Raw genomic sequence first — 18,482 nt, 5'->3', positions numbered from 1 at the left:
CATCAATGTTCAGATACTTATTCTGATGTTGGATTTCCTGCTGTGTTGTACAGATAAAAAGTGATAAAAATAATATCACTTTTGATATTAAATATGGAATTTAAGAATAAATATGGAATTTAAGAATAATTGAAACATTCATCCTTGTCATATAAAGGAATCACTTTTATTTACAGATGACTTCTGCATAGGTTACGGTATTGTCTTCACTGTCATTCACTAGAATAGAACCATAAATTTAAAAAATGTTACCATACTGAGGGGAGACTCCCAAAAATAACTCTTAAAACTAGACAATAAAATAACTTAAATCTACAATATGCTTGCTGGTAGAAAATTGTGACAAATTACTGTCATTATACCTGGATAAGTCAGCTATAAAGCTGACACCTGTCCAGTCAGAAAACTGATGGGTGCCTATCCATTGCACTGTAAAAGTAGTGTAATTTTCACTTGGACATGCTGATGATTCAGGCCTACCTCTCCTAACAGAGTTTGTGTCTGCAGCTGTACTGAACTGGTATTTTGAAGTCTCACTGAAATCAATGGCACTCACTTCTGAGTAAATAGAATGACCTCGCAACATTTCAGAAATAGACCTCACTTTCAACCAATAATGGTTGTCGAGCAACGGCAAGGAACCAGTAACTTTTCAGACAATGCTGAACTACAACTCACTGACTTTCCCACTATTGGCTATTCTAGCTATGGCTACCATGAGTTGCAAGTTTTCCATCCAATTCTAGGGAACTGCAGATAATTTTTATTTTAGTTTGTGCTCTGCATTTTAATTAAATTGCTTCACACCCAAGTGATTTATCTCATGTATATCCTGTTGAAACGGCAAGGAGCTCTCTTGCTCTGATGTAGACTTTTTCATTTTCTTTTTTAGGAAGCAATTATATGCTCCCATTGAGATAGGCAGTGCTACCTAATGTTACTGCAATTATTGGCTAGTTTCACTGGCCCAAATGTATGTAGTTGGTCATCCATAGACCAATCTCCAACCCTATTAGCCTTCCATAAAGTTCTAAAAACCTGCCCATGCCACTGAGCCTGGGGCACTACATGCCTCCTAGCTATATTGCTAACAAGCCAGATATTTTGCTTTACTATTCACTTCAAATTAGACATTTTAATGTTTTTTACAGTTCTAATGCTTTTTACTGTTTTCATTGTTTTAATGTTTTATACATTTTAATTGTAATATACGTTCTGAATTGTGAGCTGCCCAGAGTCATTTGCTGAGATGTGTGGCTATAGAAATCAAACAAATAAACAACTTACACACACACACACACACACACACACACACACACACAAATGCTCACATAACTAGAATGCTTTTGATCCAAAAAATTACCGTATCTGTCATCTGTCTTGGTTTTCATTTTCAAATTGCAATATTCAGTTATTTCATAATCTAAATGATAATGCAAGAAAGAAATTGGGTACTGTTATAATAGCAAGGCAATGAATTAAGTGACATTTCTTTGAAAGAAGAATTCAAACATATAAATTAGGATATGCAAAATGGTTCAAACCTGAAACGATCCGAGTTCAAAATTATTCATGCTTGAAACAAAACACATTTTGTGAATTTTGGTTTGAGTATGAAATAATGCAGGCTGGTTTCATGTTCAAGCATGAAATACAATACAGCTGTTTGAAAAGGAGTAGTTGCCTCTGTTGTTTTGATGATAGGTTTGGAAGCCGCCCTGGGTCTTCGGAGAGGGGCGGCATATAAATTGAATAAGTAAATAAAGTTGTTTTATCTCTTGCAGTTGGAATGTTTTATTAAATTTTCCTCTCTGGGTGGTACAGCAGGTAGTTAGGCCCTTGTGTTATGGGATTAGACTGGGTGGAAGTGGCCTAGAGACGGAGTTTTAGAGCGAAGTAGCCAGGCATTTAAGGAATACGTAGTGCTGTGAGAGAACTGTTCTAGAGCTGCCTGTTCTCCCATTCGTCACTTCACTGCATAACTGCCTAGAACAGTGCAGTGTGTATCCATGCTCGCTAGGGAATTCTGGGAGCTGAAGTCCACATATCTTAAAGTTGGCAAGTTTGAAAAACACTGGCCTAGAAGGTAAATCACTGCTTGTTTTTTTCTTCGTTTGTGTACCCATTGTAAATACAAAAAGTATTAATACAGGGTTGAGTTGATTGGATTGGCCTGTCTTCTTGATTGTGGAGCTTTGAGAGTACCTTTAAGGACTCCCTGTGTTTGTAGATTCATCCTGAGTCTCATCATCAATGGGACCCACACTGGTTTAGCAAGCCATCTACACAGGATCTTCTTCTCCTAAACGTTTTCTATATACTGTACAGTACATGGTTTGCTTTGCTTTGGTTGGTTGCTTGAATGCTGTCTCTTGGAGTTTTTGGAAAAACCAAAAAGACCTAACACTGTTCGGTTAGCTTATTGAACATTTGATGTTTATAATTGCACTTTGTACATATTCATATGCCCTTTATTTGTGCAGGCATCGGGGTGCATTTAAAAATGTAAATGACTCTGTTGATTGGCCTGCTAAATGTAGGCTTATACTATGATCATGATCTACAGTCAGGGATGGATTTTGTTGGAAAGGCATGTTTTATATTGTTTATAATGATTTTGTATTATGTTGTTTGGTTATTATAGCTGGTTCATATAATTTGAGAAGGCGACAGCTTGCAGGAGAGTACACTGTGTGAACTCAACCAATTATATTTTAGTTATAAACAAGGTTAAGAAAAAGGCCACTTTGCATATTGTCTGACAGAGTCTTTGCTTTTGACACTTTAGTTTGAACTAAAACAAGATTATTACTGGTTGGGTTCACATAACATGCTTAGTTATGTTTTGTTTTATTCAAGTTTTGTTGAACGAGACATGGTGGCCTGGTGCACAGATAATTCTAAACTATAAAGGTATAGAAAAGGTAAAGTTTTCCTCTGTCCAGTAGTGTCAGACTCTATGGGTTGGTGCTCACCTCTGTTTCTTAACCAAGAGAGCCAACATTGTCCAAAGAAGCTTCCATAATCATGTGGCCAGCATGACTACACGCCAAAGTGCACAGAACACTGTTACCTTCTCGCCAAAGTAGTACCTATTCATCTGCTCGTATTTGCATGCTTTCTAAACTATAAAAACATTTTATAGTGTTTGCACTATATGCATCAATCCATATATCTAGAAACAAACTACCTTCTAGTTTAGCAAGATGCATCAATCCATATATCTAGAAACAAACTACCTTCTAGTTTAACAAGATGCATCAATCCATATATCTAGAATCCATAACTTTCAGGCTAAGAAAGAAAACCCAGAGAAGAGATATTCCTGCTCCTTGTATCCCTCTCATCAGCTTACAGTTCCCTGTGGTGGCATTTCTTTGATTCTCTCGCAGTTCTTTTAGGTCTCAGCTGGTGACTCTTCAGAGGGCAGTTGAAATTTAAGAAAGAACAGCCTGCTGGTAATCCTACAAGTGATCCTGCTTGTATTGATTCAAAACTAGTGGTGCCCTTACCATTCTATTCCCACTTACAAATTATAGGCACCCCCAACCTTAAGGCAGAATTTGCAAGTTGTTGCAAATGCCAAAACTAAAGCAAAGGTGTTTAGCAAGAGTGGTAATAATTGTACAGTAAGTATAATTGTAAGAGAAATAATAGCACTATGGAACAAGTGAAAGAGTTTAAACCTTTGGGGGCCATCTTCCTTAATATGGAAGAATCAACCAAAATATGTCACTGTTGAAGACCAAAGATTCCCAATGTAATCACTCAAATTGCTAACTCTAGAGTTTTGTCCCCAAACCAGGAAAACCTTTTGCTTTATGGCACATTGTCCTGTATGTGTAAGAAGATTTAGACTAAATTTATAAAAGCAACTGTTCTCTGTATGGACTTGCACAGAAAAGTGTTTCTGTTGGCTGGACTTCATGCCATTGATAGTTTTACAGGGCAGGTATACAGGTTGTCCTTGACTTATGACCACAATTGAGCCCAACATTTCTGTTGTTAAGTGAGACATGTATTGTGATTTTTGCCCCTTTTTATGACTTTCTTGCCACAAATGTTAAGTGAACCACTGCAGATGTTAAGTTAGTAACACAGCTGTTAAGTGAATCTGGTTTCCCCATTGACATTGCTTGCCAAAAGGTCGCAAAAGGGGATCACAATGGGATGCTGCAACCGTCATAAATATGAACCCATTGCCAAGCATCTGAATTTTGATCACATGACTACAGGGATGCTGCAATGTTGTAAGTGTGAAAAAGGGTCATAAGCCCCCTTTTCAGCATGGTTGTAACCTTGAGCAGTCAGTAAATGAACTGTTGTAAGTCGAGGACTACCTGTACAGTAACAAGATCCTCCTACAAGATTGTCTACCCCTGATCAGAAGGATCAGTTGAGCCTTTGTGGCTCACTGCTCTGTGGACCTAGGATGTATTTATAAAATCTGCATCCCCTGTTCCGTGACAAGTGTATTCATAAATAAGTTAAATCTAATCAATAATATTCTTGCACTTGGAAACTGGTTTTTTCTCTTATAAGTGCACGTTGGAGAAATTGAATGAAGTACATGGAAGGTTCTCTTACCCATACAATATTCATTGTCAAGTTGGTTCTCTCCTGGAAGAAAAGCATAGGCCCAAAGTTAAGTCACTGTAGCCTCTCAGTTCAATTCTTGCTTCAACAAACACACGAGAAATTGTCTCTTGGGGTTAAACCAATACTTCAGTCTAACGTCCAGAAAGATGGAAGGCTGGTTCCCTTTATTATAAGGATGGCATATGCGGAAGAGGATTAATCCTAGCCAGTTATTTCTCTTATATTTGTTCTGATTTGCATCAAAAAGTATTTTAAAACTACTAGAGACCATTTCACTGATAACTACTATTGGTGGCGCCATCTTGAGGCTAACCTAACCCCCACAGCACTGTCTTATGCGTAAAAAATACCCCTGTAGTAGAGCAGAATTGCCATTATCCTTCTCATCTTCCCATCTTTTCTACTACCTTCTCTTATTGATATGATTTATGATCTATGACTTATCACTTTGGGGTTTGTATGTACACTGAGAACTTATGCACTGAAGACAAATTCCTTGTCCAATCACACTTAGTCAATAAAGAATATTCCTATTCCTATAGATATTTTTTGGAGCAAAGCTTAAGATCATTGATGTCTCTGCAAGACAGGTGCACCATCAGCCACCTAAAAGATTGCTTCTGTCATCAAAGAGTTAGGACGAGGCTATTTTAAATGCTCAAAAATATTTCCTTCTTCTTATTCATATACAAGAAATACATTTTATAACAATGCTAAAATATTGACAGTTACCAATATCATCATATGCAGTGGAAATATTAGCTGATTTCAGTTTCCCTGCAAAAAAACAAAAAAGAAAAGAAAAAATTTTAGTCATAGAAACAACGGGCTCAAGTAAACAATGATTTTTTTTCCTTTGTAGTAAAACTACATTCTTCATGTTAGATTACTGTAATGTGGCCCGCTTGGGACTGCCCTTGAAGATCATCCAGAAGTTGCAATTGATCCAGAGTGCAGCAGCACAGGTAATCATAGGCATATTGTTTAAGGTGTTGGTGATCACCTACGAAGCCTTATGTGGCACAAGACTGATGTTTGTGAAACCACCTGTCTCCAGCTGTATTGTCCCATCCCAGATGCTATTCTAAGCTGGAGTGTTCCAAGTCCTCTCTTTAAATCAAGGTCATCTGGTTGGACCTAGGAAATGTACCTTTTCTGTAGTGATACCTGCTCTTTGTAAAAATCATCCCCCCACCCAAAAAAAATTGGCCCTAATTATGATAGCCTTTCAGCAGTCAGAAAAAACTGTCTTTTCCTCTATTATTTAATTCAGGATATTAGATGTACTTGTCTTGGGAGATGACATTATGTATTTGATAACCACAATGTAGATTGATTTTCATTGTTTTATTATTTTTTTTAATACCATATTAGCTGCCCAAAGTTTCTTTGGTGAGTTGAGTGGCCGTATAAAGGAAATCAAATGAAACAATGTAATGAAATCAAACTAAATCCTGGGATTCCCAGCTGAAAGCCAGAGGGGCTCAGTCTGAGTCTTCAAGGCCATATGCAATCTCTCAAAGTTTTGAGTTGGTTAAACTCCAAAATTTAATTTCTTCCTTCAATTATATTAATAGCTAATCCTATTTATGATATATCATATCACAAAGGAGCCCTGGTGGCACAGTGGTTAGGATGCAGTATTGCAGGCAAAAACTGCCCACAGCATTGAGTTCGATCCTGACGGGGCTCAAGGTTGATTCATCCTTACATCCTTCCGAAGTCAGTAAAATGAGGACCCAGATTGTTGGGGGCAATATGATGATAGCTGTAAAGCACTATGAAGTGGTATATAAGTCTAAGTGCTAATGCTATTGCTATTTTAATTAAAGTTAAATTGTAGATGCGAGGACCTTCTGCAACATATGGTTCCCCTATAGGGCTTTATAGGTGATCACCAACATCTTGAATTGCACCTGGAAACCCACTGGAAGGCAGAACAGCTCACAAAACAATCATGTTGCCTAAACATATTATAATCATGTGCACTACCGTATTTTCCGGTGTATAAGACGACTGGGCGTATAAGACGACCCCCTACTTTTCCTGTTAAAATATAGGGTTTGGGCTATACTCGCCGTATAAGACTACCCCTCTTCCAACGCACACCAAATAAAAATTAAAAAACATCAGATTTGATTTCAATATGGTAATTTTAATTCAAATGCTTATGACACGCAGGTACTTAGCAGGAAAACTGTCACTTATAAACATAAGGCTGTTTGTCATCAAACATGTCAACATAAAACAGTGCAATTGGATTAAACTTTTCCTAATTCACTCTAAAGCTGAAAGGAAGGATAAGACAATAAACCCATGGGAGCTGCCATGCTGTTTGTTTTCTAAGCTGTCAACCAAACTGGAACTGATTATGATAGGAGGAAGATAACAAACAATAGAGAGCCAGTGCCGGGCAAGTCCCTGGCGAGTCAGTAACGCCCATCATAACTGCAAGCTATTTTTACAGGTTTTGCTGGCGTGACAGTTTCCCTTTAAAAGCCTTCAAAATCCTCCTGTTCGTCATCTGATATCATAAGTACATCAAGGACATCTTGTGATACATTTGTAAGGCAGTCATCATATGGATCTAATTCTGTATCAGATGGTGTGGTCTCAGCTTCGGCTTCCTCATCATCTTGCCACAAGTAGTCGTCCTCCATACCATCTAATGAATTTGATATTCCACACTTCTTGAAAGACTTGATTACTGTTTCTGCATCAATATCATTCCAAGCTTTTATGACAAACTTGCACAAAACATCCAACTGTGGAGCACGCATGTTTCCTCCTTTTGTGAATGACTTTTCACCGCTAACCATCCACTCATTCCACTGTTCTCGAATGCGATCTTTAAATGGCTTGTTTAGGCACACATCCAGTGGCTGTACCAACGATGTCAATCCTGCAGGAATAACTGCGGCATCTGTGTTTATTCTTGCAAGCCTTTGCTTGGTGCTGGGAGTTAAATGAGCCCTGAACATATCCCACACCAATAGACTACGTTTTTGAATAAGTCCACCTGGTCGCCTGCTCCATATATTATCAAGCCATAGCTTTACCCCTTCTTCATCCATCCAGCCTTTTTCATTCACATGTACAAAACAACCAACAGGGAACTTTAGTTTCGGCATTGTTTTTCTTTTAAAAATAATCATTGGTCTCAGTTTGGAGCCATCAGCTGTGCATGCTAGTACCACTGTAAAACTGGACTTCTCATGTCCTGTTGTTTTAATTAAAATTGTTTTTTCACCTTTTGGATGGACAGTTTTATTTCCAATCATATCAAAATTCATTGGAGTTTCATCCATATTTCCGATACTACTTAACGGATAGCCATGTTTCTTGCGCTGTTTTATTACGTATCGATGGAAACTATTTACTTTGGCATCAAGATCTGCAGGTAATTTTTGTGCAATTTTTGTCTTTTGCCTCAGAACCAAATTATGCCTTTCCAAGAATCTAGTACACCAGGATACAGTGGCCTTAAATCTGTTGCTGTGATCTGGGTTAGATTTGGCCCACTGAAGTGCAAACAAACGTATTTTATTTCGTGTCACTACATAACCGTTTGGGCGATGCTCATTCACCATGTCTGCCACCCACCATCGCCCCAATGGGAACAACCGCCCGGCAGCGATTCCAAGGAGCCCGAAGCGAACATCCTGGAGCAGCAGGGGCTGGCCCAGAGGCTTAAATCCCAGGAGCCCAGGTGCCGAACCCCGCACAGCAGAAAAGACATGACAGCCGGTGCCCAGTTCCTTCTGCAGCCGTCTGGATCGGCGCCAAGCCAGGAAAGTGCGCTGCGCACTCCCACCCTTCGCCTGCGAGCCCGGGCCCTGATCCGGATGGCTGCAGAAGGAACTGGGCACCGGCTGTCATGTCTTTTCTGCTGTGTGGGGTTCGGCACCTGGGCTCCCGGGGTTTAAGCCTCTGGGCTGGCCCGCGCTGCTCCAGGATGTTCGCTTCGGGCTCCTTGGAATCGCTGCTGGGCGGTTCTTCCCGTTGGGGCGATGGTGGGTGGCAGCGATCGGCGTCGATCGCTGCGCACTCCCACCCTTCGCCTGCGAGCCCGGGCGCCGATCTGCTTGGACTGTGGGAGCCACGGCGGTGCTGGCCGGGCTGGGTCTGGTGCGGTGGGTGGAGATGACGGAGCAGCCTCGGCGGCAGCAGCAGCAGCAATTACAACGGGAAAGCCGTGGGGAAAGGAGGACACGGAAGATCTGGCAAGGCGGTGCGAGCACTTCATGGCTCCTCCGGTGAGCGGATTGCGAGAGCTGCGTGACTGGGGCGGAGACATGCGAAGTCGCATGGAGCTTCTCATAATGGAGACGCAGAGCCAGGTGTGCAAGGCGCTGGCCCAGGTCGACCGTGGACTGCTGGGAAAGGAAGGAAGGTGACCCGAATTCCGGCGTAGAGTGGGGACGCGTTCCTTTCTCGTGGGCCGCGCACTGCCTGGCACCTCTTGTAGGTTGGAACTAATTCGGAGTACAGCTTCCCCTCAATGTTGCCGGCGCTCCCAAAGTGTCATCGGTCAGCGCCAGCAACTCAGATTCGGGTACCCGGCGTATAAGACGACCCCCGACTTTTGAGATGATTTTCCTGGGTTAAAAAGTCGTCTTATACGCCGGAAAATACGGTACATTAAATTTAAATTTAATTGAAAAGTAAAGAAAATTAAAGCTGTTAGCTCATGGTATGTAATACATTTGCAAGTATTATGCTCTATTCTCTAAATTTGTAGGATACCAAAGAGTTCTGACAAAAGGAATGTAATTATAAACCAAGCCCAGCCAATACTCACTTGCCTTACACCAAGGAAGGATCAATAGTCGAATTGTCACAACTGCTGCAATCAATAGTAGCAGGAGAATGAGAGGAGGCACAATGAAAACAGCTAGATTATTATTTTCTGTTGTTAGAAGAAGAAGAAAAAAATAATATTAATGAGTATCTTTCATTAAGCATGATGACATTTTAAATAAACTAAACAGCAATGCCTTGGATCCTAAACTTGATATTCCACCAATTGCTGCTTATTTAGTTTAGTTTGGTGTAGTGGTTATGGCATCGGGCTAGAAACCAGGAGATGATGAGTTTTAATTCTTAAGCACGAAGCCAGCTGGGTGAGCAATGGGCCAGTCACTCTGTCTCTCAGGCCTAAGAAAGAGGCAATGGCAAACCACTACTGAAAAACCTTGCTAAAAAAACTGCAGGGACGTGTCCAGATAGTTGCTGAGAATTGGACATAATTAAACAGAATCATCATCATCATCTTCATCATCATCATCACCATCATCCATGGACAGCAGCAATTTCTCTTTTGTCTGAAGACTTTTCCCTCCTTGCTGTCCCCAAGTACTGTAAATGCTCAACTCTCAGGAGCAAGATTTAAAGAGATATGGGGTGCAGACAAAGGGGGGCAGTCTATCCAGCAAAACTCCCACCTATCTAGCCCAACTAAGAGAGAGCAAATTCCTGAACCTAATCAAAACTCTTGCTGTATTCATAAAAGGATCAAAATAAGTGGCTGGGCAAACTTATTATACTAAATCTTGACCTGTTTTAATACTGGTATAGTACACTGTAAATCAAGATTTAGAACCATACTGTCTCAGTATGGATTCCATTAAGCTGAAATAAAAAAAATACATGGTGGCTTAATGCAGAAGTTTTCAAACGTTGTGATACTATGACCCTTTAATAGTATACAGAATCTGTGCAACCTCATAAATAAATCAATTTATTTCACTAGGATTAGATTCAAACAAAAAAATAAACATACCAGTAACTTATAATGATTTATAATCTAGAAAATAAAATAAATTGAGTTTAGCGGGAAGGAAGAATCTGGGTCCTTGTTTTGTTTCTTTTCTGGCATTTACCAAGTAGAATTCTACAAAGTAGTGTTTTTCTAACAGAAAAATGTGAGGACTCCATTAATGTTCCTTATAGTTATGTGTAAGAGTCATTGAGATAAAAGATAAATACAAGCAGAGACTGACCCTAACATTGATTTTTTGATAAAGTAAGAACTAGGAAATATAATTGGTTTGGTTATTATTATCCCCTCACTTCTTTATTGTGTATTGTTATTTTCACTCAGTAAAATCACGAAGAAAAAAAAGCTAGAAATGGGTATTTCCTTTGTCTAGGTTGCTACAAGTACCAGACTAAACATGGTCTTTCCTTTTTGGAATATGATTTCTAAGACTAACACAGAAATCAACAACAATCATTGTTTAGTATAAAGCATAAATATTTAAATTGTGGTTAGCAGTTGGGGCACAAATGGATGGAACACAGAGGATTGTTTCTAGAAAGTTGTTTTTTAAAAAATCTATACTCACTGTTTTCTTATATTTTAATGATATATATTATTGTCCATAGAAGAGAATATTTATGGCTCTCTGAACTGTGAAGTCCTTCGTGTTCTCTGAGCTTGGTTGTTTTCTTGCAGATGTTTCATTACCAACTATCATCATATAATAGATTTCTGACAGGTAGGCCACAGTCAGTAAGGATGGGATCTCACCATTCCTCTACTCTGATACTAAGCACAGGAGCCCCCCAGGGTTGTGTGCTAAGCCCTTTCCTTTATTCCTTGTACATGCATGACTGCACCCCACTGTATAACACCAACACAATTATTAAATTTGCGGATGACATAACAGTGGTGGGGCTCATTAATAAGAACAATGAGTCTGCTTACAGGAAGGAAGTACAAGGGCTGACATGGTGGTGTAATGAAAATAATCTCACACTTAACACCACAAAAACTAAAGAACTTATAATTGACTTCAGGAGGAAGAGAGATGTACATCTATCACTGTACATAAATGGTGAGGAGGTGGAGAGGGTGGGTAGTTTTAAATTTCTGAGCACTTATATCTCGGAGGACCTCTCATGGATTATGAATGCTAACATGCTTGTGAAGAAGGCACAGAAGAGGCTGTACTTCCTGAGAATGCTCAGGAAGATAAATCTATCTCAGCATCTACTTCTGTCTTACTATCGCAGCAGCATTGAGAGTGTCCTGACATACGGCATTCTTGCATGGTATGGGAGCAGCTCTGTAGTGGACAAAAAAGCTCTACAGAGAATCATTAAAACTGCCCAGAATATTATCGGACTCCAGCTACCAGCCCTGGACAACATCTTCGAATCTCGCTGTTTGAGGAAGTTGCATACATTCTCAGAGACTCTTCCCATCCTGCTTACAATCTTTTTGGACTGTTGCCTTCTGGCAGAAGATACAGAACAATTAAAACTCGGACCACACATTTTCTAAATAGTTTTTATCCCAGAGCTATAATTGCACTCAACAATGAACTAAAGGGCCACCATCAGTGAGCTGTTGGACAGTATTACTTGGTCTGTTGTGTGGATGTTTGGGTGGTTTAGGAGTGGGGAATTGTGGTGGGCAGGAGTGTGTTTGGGGATTGTGTGTGTGGGACCTGGTCTTTGGGTGTCAAGTAAATTTCGTTCTATGTGTATACTGTGTATACACATACAATGATAATAAAGTTTATTTATTTATTTTATTGGGTAATGAAATGTCTGCAAGAAAACAACCAAGGTCAAAGAGCATGAAGGAACCTATAAATATTATTATATTATGTTGCATTTTTCATTGTTATTCTTTTTCTTTATTTCTTTCTTTCATATTCTACTATTTTAACAATAAAGTATCTATTATCATTTTTTAAAAAAACACTATCTCTCCTTCAAATCTGATTTCTTGCTAGACTAGGAACAGAAAATCTGAAATAACCTAGACCTTGCTAAATTATAGCTTTAGTATTCTTCTTCACTGGACAATCTTTTTATCTTCTCCGTACTCTCTTCACTTGGCTAGGAAATACTCCCAGTACTGTTATATCTCATTCCCTATGCCTTTTTCATATATTTTCCTATTTATGGAGCAAATGTAGTCTAGAGCCTTTGTATATCTATAATGACAGAGATACTAATCAGATGGAATTCGAAGGACTTAAAGATTCCTCAATTTCTTTGGGAATTAGTATCAAGAGCACAAAAAAACACGTTAAAACAAAAAAGCACCCCAAAAGCTACCCCTAAAAGCACACTGGAGGCTTAATAAGGTTTTCCTATTGGAAAATACATGTACCTCTTAGTGTAAAGTTGAAACCTGGGCTATATGTTGCTGTCATATTTCTGTTCGGGTAGTCAGCTTTGCATTTATATGGACCCAGTTGACTGTTGGAATGGATTGTGGTGTTAAATACAACTTTTTGTTCCTTCATGCTCTGTACTGCAGGACCTTGCACTTTTCCTTTGTTTAAAAATAAGATGTAATTAATTGGCAGACAATTTGTCTCCCAGTAGCACACCAATGTCACTTTTGCTCCGATGGTGATTTCTGGTGTGAGACTGTCGATTTTGATATCCTTCACAATCTTTGAGCAAGAGGCATTATGCTGAGGCGATTCTGTAATAAAAATTGAACATTGATTATCAAACATTTACTCTGTATTAACTTCAGTGGCACTGACTCTTCAGCACATCCTCATAAGTTCCTGGCCGCAAAGGGAAGCAGTATAAATTGAGAAATACAAATCCCCTGTCTGCCCTATTTGTAGCCCATTGTGTCTACTGGTTATCCAAGATAGTTGTCTTCTGAACCCACCTGCTGTCTCTGCTGATGGGATGTAATGAGCTAGGAGCTTGGCTTTGCTATCCTCCCATGAAAATCTACTAATAGACTTTTCTGTTAGCAGCACAAAAAAATGGTTTCATTAGTGTTATTGCTACCACTTTATTTTAGCTGAACTTAGGCCAAGGAACTTTTCTGCAGCTACTGGATAAACAAACAAAAAAGAAAAAAAAACCCACAATCCATATAGAAACAAATCCATAATCCCGGGATAAACAACAATAATTAAAGCCCCCTGAAAAAAAATGTTTAAATACTTGTTGTTTTGCTACCAAATGAGATTTGTTGTGTAGTTTTCATTTTTGAATGATTTCTGGAAGTTGGCCTTTCTGCTTTCCATTCCAAATATTCTCCTTTTCCAAAAGAATATGGACTTGTGTTGGAAAATTTTCAAAATACAACTAGATTTCTGTACTTCATGGAAAGGAAAATCCATCTGATAAGCAGTTTTAATTTCCAGCTCTATTCCAACTGCTCTTTTAAAAAAAAACTCTCACCATATTTTTTTTCTATAAAGACTACTGAAGATGGATGTTGCTCATTATTGTAAGGAATTTTTTTAAAATTCTTTCTCTGATGCAGATCCTGTAAACAGATCATTGCTTTCAGCAATGCTTCAACATCTATGATGTTCATCATCAGAATTTTCAATAATGGAGATTTGTTTTTTGTGTGAAGAAATCACCAACATGTTTAGCTCTGAAATTTTCTGATCTAGAGCTGTGGCTCTTAACCTTTTGGGCACCAGGGACTGGTTCTGCGGAGAGAGGCTTTTCTGTGGACTGAAGTGGGCGTGGTTTTGTGTGCTGCCTGCATCCTGCGTATGGGGCTTCGCTTGTTTATGTGGCCTGGTAGCTGGCATGTCGTGGCCCAATGCCAGTCCACAGATTGGAGATTGGGGACCCCTTATCTAGAGAATCTAACTTTTATCTCTAGGAGCTCTGTTTCTCTTCACCTACTGCTTTTTCATCTGCATACATTTCACTGCTGTCAAAGATAATAAATCATGAGCAATATAGCAACTAGAATAATACACTCCATTAACTTACTTTGTGGGTAGTTTATCTTTTTTGTCAGAAAAAAACAACATTTGGCTGCTTTTGGCTGTTCCTCAACACTAACCTCAGCTTTGAGAAACTTTTTATATCAAAGGCAATAGAAGGTTTCTGTGATTCCTGCTTTCCCTGTTTTTTGTCAATGGACACATATGTTATCGCAAGGCAGTGATGTAGATGATAAAATTTTCACAGAACACATAAGCAACAGAGCACTCCAAAGATGAACAGGTAGCCTCTTACATTGTTGGAGGTTTAAGATGTAAATAAAAGTGTCTCCATACCAAACTGGAAATCTAGGATTTCTAAAATTTGAATGGTGGCCCATAGTTCATTTTCCTCATCATGGCCCCCCGTCTTATTTTTCAAGCGGCTTGTATGTTGATGTGTGTTGATATAAATTTCATTCAAGCTGCTCCCACTAGATTTTACCTGCACATTGAGCTGTATATGTGTTGATGGTCTTTGTAAAGTCTACTTGGTGCTCTATATGGAGCTGCCCTTGAAGAGTTTTTGTAAACTTCACCTGGTGCAAAATGCAATGGCATGAACAAGTGTGTGTGTGTGTGTGTGTGTGTGTGTGTGTGTGTGTGTGTGCGCGTGCGTGTGTGTGGTAGAATACAGGTTACACCTCTACTTTGCAAACTGAACTGGTTACCAGTCTCTTTCCAGATCCAATTGAAAGTACCTTTAACACCTTTCATGGCGTAGGAGTCGGTTACTTGAAGGATCCTTCCATTCCCTACCAGTCAGTTAGAAATGAAGAAGCTTCTTAGATGAAAAGCAAAATGGTTTCAAAGAAAACACCAAGAAAGTCCAGGGCCTTTTGGAAAAAACACCATGATCTGGATGGTTGAAAATCTCTATAGACATCAATTTTAACTATATGTCATCATAGCTTTTTAGTGTATACTAGATACAATACGATCTAGTATTTACTCAAAGGGAGTATTTGAACATCATGAGTATTCTGATCAATGACCATAATAAGGTTTTGCTATTATCATAATATAAAAATACAGATATTGTAATCTTGGCTTTATGGGTGGGTTCATACATAATGCAGAACCATTTGTTTGTTCATTGTGGCTTGTTATGTTACTGCTGATAGGTGATTTACAGTTAATATTGTGAATTGTAGTATTGAAAATAAATACAGGTAGTACTTGACTTAGAACACATTTTTAGTGACTGTTTGAATTTACAAAAGCACTGAAAAAACTGACTTATGACCATTTTTATGACCATTGCAGCATCCCCATGATTACGTGATTGAAATTCGGATGTTTGGCAACTGATTCATATTTATGACCTTTGCTGTGTCCTGGAGTCATGTGATCACCTTTTGTGACCATCTGACAAGCAAAGTCAATGGGGAAGCCAGATTCACTTAATAACTGTGTCACTAACTTAACAACTGCGATGATTCACTTGACAACCATGGCAAGAAAGATCATAAAATAGGACAAAACTCACTTAACAAATATCTCACTTGGCAACATAAATGTTGGGCTCAATTGTAATCATAACTAGAGGACTACCTGTAATGCAAGGTCATAGCTCATGAGGTAAATAAGCCAAATTGGTTGGAATGGTAATGGCTGACTTTTCTTCTTTTCTCTTGGCAACAAGTCTTAAGTAGCAGGTTAACTCTCAGTATAGTCATTTATATTCTTCTCCTTTGTGAATTTTCTCAATTTTGAATAACATCTAACAGCATGATCATCCATAGGCAGTGAATGTTAGTAATTTCAGTAAAGTAAGATTCAATAAAGTGGATTTGCAGCATGGAAGGAGAGATACTCGGTTCCAATTTAGAGAAGTGACATCAGTTTGTAGGAGTGGTTCAGAGTATATATTCCAAATACAAAGATTAAAAATGTAATAATAAATGTATATTCTTTTCTGTAGTCTGAGAACAGAAGATACAGAAAATCCTCAGCTATTCTTCCATCATAACATATAACCAGATTTCCAAGGTGACTAACAGACAATTAAAACTTTTTTTATAAGTTACATTTTTCTTTTAAAATTTGATACATATTTTAAATTATGTTTGAACATGCTTTAGCACACATCACAACCAAGACTATGAAGCAATGGTCTTAATGGAAAAATATTATATTAATAGTAGAAAATACAAATATAACATATAATAAATTTACTTCTGTAATTTCAGGGAGAAACTTACCAGGGTTAGCTCTATTATCCTTAATACCACCATTCTCCTTCGTATTTCGCACCCCTAAATGGTTTGAAATTAAGAATAATTAATGTTGAGTGACATTAAACAAACTGAAACATTTAATATTGAGTGACATTAAAGAAATTGAACTATTATTAAAAATAAAGCAGTCCTTACACAATGTTAACAAGAGATACAGAAATCCTAGTCTTTCGGTCATCTTTAAATAAGAATGAAGAAGCTGTTTCCTCTTTTGTGCAAAACACTGGCTATGCCAATGAAGTTTTGTCTGAAGAGGAAGTTTATGCAAATAAATGGGTGGGAATCAAGAGAATGAAAAATTGCAAAAATTTGTTTTAAAAAAAGTGATGATGCTTCTCTATGCTAGTTTCTGTTTCTGCTTAATTTAAGCTATTCTTAGGGAGGAAATTGTAATTAGAAAGCAAGTCTGGAGTGGGTTCATGTCATTATTGCAAATCAAACATTGAGAAAATCACCAGAAAAACTCCATTACAAAACTGTTTGCATGTCTGGAGGAAAAAGAACACTGAGCTGAAAAGTGAAAATGACACATTGATCTAGAAGAAAAAGAACAGAGAAGTGGAGGAACAGATTCCTAAGTGTAAAATGGGGATCCAAACCTAAGGCCCAATTGTAGTAATAACATTTATTCAATTTTAATATCACCCTTCTTTTTATTCATCTCAAAGCAGCAGCCACATCCAATGCTTCTTATCCCCTAATTTCCCCACAACAACATCCCTGTGAGGTGGAGTGGGCTGAGAGAAAGTGATTGGCCCAAAGTCACCCAAATGATTTTTATGGCTGAAGCGGGATTCGAATTCATAATCTCCTTGTTTCTAGGCCAACTGTCAGACCTGGAAACCATCTTTTACCTTTGAGCCTTCAGGTCTGCCACAAATTGTACTGTGGGACAATGGAAGGGGGGATTGTATGGAGTGTAGATGATATGTAGTCAAAATAACATTCTTTCCAGAAAGCCAAGGCCGTTGTGCCCTGCAGCTGTGCTGAGAAGAATGAGGAGAGTATCTGTTCTAGAGGGTACCTGATTGTTTCTTGTGATGGTCATGTGGATGAAGGGCAAGGACTTGAACTTTCTTTTGGGTGAGGAAAACCTGGAAGCTCTCACCTTCGGGTTTTCCCAGATGTGTCAATATGACATCGCTAATAAAAGTTAACTTTGAGGAAATTCAAGCCTCGGAGTTTGATTTTGTTGGGGATGTTACTTGGAATGCTGATATCAACATCTTAACCGCTGCAACAAACCAGCTCCATGATCATAATCATAAATATAAATAGAATAGTAATTATTCCCATTGCTATGTAACGGAAGGAAAAAATAAACTGGTCACAGACAGATTGCCTAAGAGGTACAGTAGCTTACTTACGCAATCTCTCCACTCTGAGAGAAAAATAACACATCAGGCACAGGACAACATATAATAAAGTGACTATAACAGCAAATACTTGACTGAGCAGAGAATTCTACTGTGTTGCTGTTGTTATTTACTAAACTTGTATGCTGTCAGATGCCTAACAACTCTGGGTGGCTTACAACAAACAAAGCAATTAGAATAAACATCAATAAAAGATAAAAGTCTCACTCTTCAGAGGCCTGGATGAAAAGCCAGGTCTTCATGAGTCTTCCAAACAAGAGCAAAATGGGGACGACCCATTTCTTTGAGGGAACTTCATTTCAGAGGGAAGGCACTGCTACAGAGAAGATGTGCTTCCAGAGTCCCAAGAGATGATGTTTAATCGAAGGAATCCAAAGAACACCAACCCAGGAAAATTGAACTGACCAGGCAGATCAGTAGTAGGTTTCAAATTTTTTTACTACCGGTTCTGTGGGTATGGCTTGTTTGGTGGGCGTGGCTTGATGGTCATGTGACTGGTTGGTCATGTGACTGAGTGGGTGTAGCTGGTTGGTCATGTGACTGGTTGGTCA

The 18,482-nt window shown here is 38.7% G+C and overlaps 1 protein-coding gene across 1 annotated transcript; it reads right to left on the bottom strand.

The window, feature by feature from the left end:
- Positions 1–144: 144 nt before the first annotated feature.
- MILR1 (mast cell immunoglobulin like receptor 1) lies at positions 145–17,032 on the bottom strand. Its single transcript, XM_087886978.1, has 8 exons — positions 16,691–17,032; positions 16,520–16,573; positions 12,728–13,048; positions 9,401–9,442; positions 5,332–5,376; positions 4,588–4,620; positions 1,364–1,423; positions 145–219 (listed from the first exon to the last, which is right to left on the bottom strand). The coding sequence occupies exons 1-8, from the start codon at positions 16,731–16,733 to the stop codon at positions 167–169; spliced, it is 651 nt and encodes a 216-aa protein (XP_087743104.1). The 5' UTR covers positions 16,734–17,032; the 3' UTR covers positions 145–166.
- Between the last annotated feature and the right edge of the window lie 1,450 nt (positions 17,033–18,482).

The sequence above is a fragment of the Pantherophis guttatus genome, chromosome 2 (assembly GCF_059756535.1).
Source record: "Pantherophis guttatus breed Tessera chromosome 2, ASM5975653v1, whole genome shotgun sequence".
In the NCBI taxonomy this organism is placed as follows: Eukaryota; Metazoa; Chordata; class Lepidosauria; order Squamata; family Colubridae; genus Pantherophis; species Pantherophis guttatus.
Note: the sequence above shows the minus strand (reverse complement) of the source record. Positions and strands in the feature narration are given on the sequence as shown.

Excerpts from the sequence above, each read along its gene's own strand:
- MILR1 (XM_087886978.1), bottom strand. The coding sequence starts at position 16,733 with ATGACCGAAAGACTAGGATTTCTGTATCTCTTGTTAACATTGT. Across the intron at positions 13,049-16,519 it reads GGATAATAGAGCTAACCCTG|AATCGCCTCAGCATAATGCC; the intron begins GTAAGTTTCTCC and ends TTTTTATTACAG. Across the intron at positions 5,377-9,400 it reads CCTTCCTTGGTGTAAGGCAA|GGAAACTGAAATCAGCTAAT; the intron begins GTGAGTATTGGC and ends GTTTTTTTGCAG.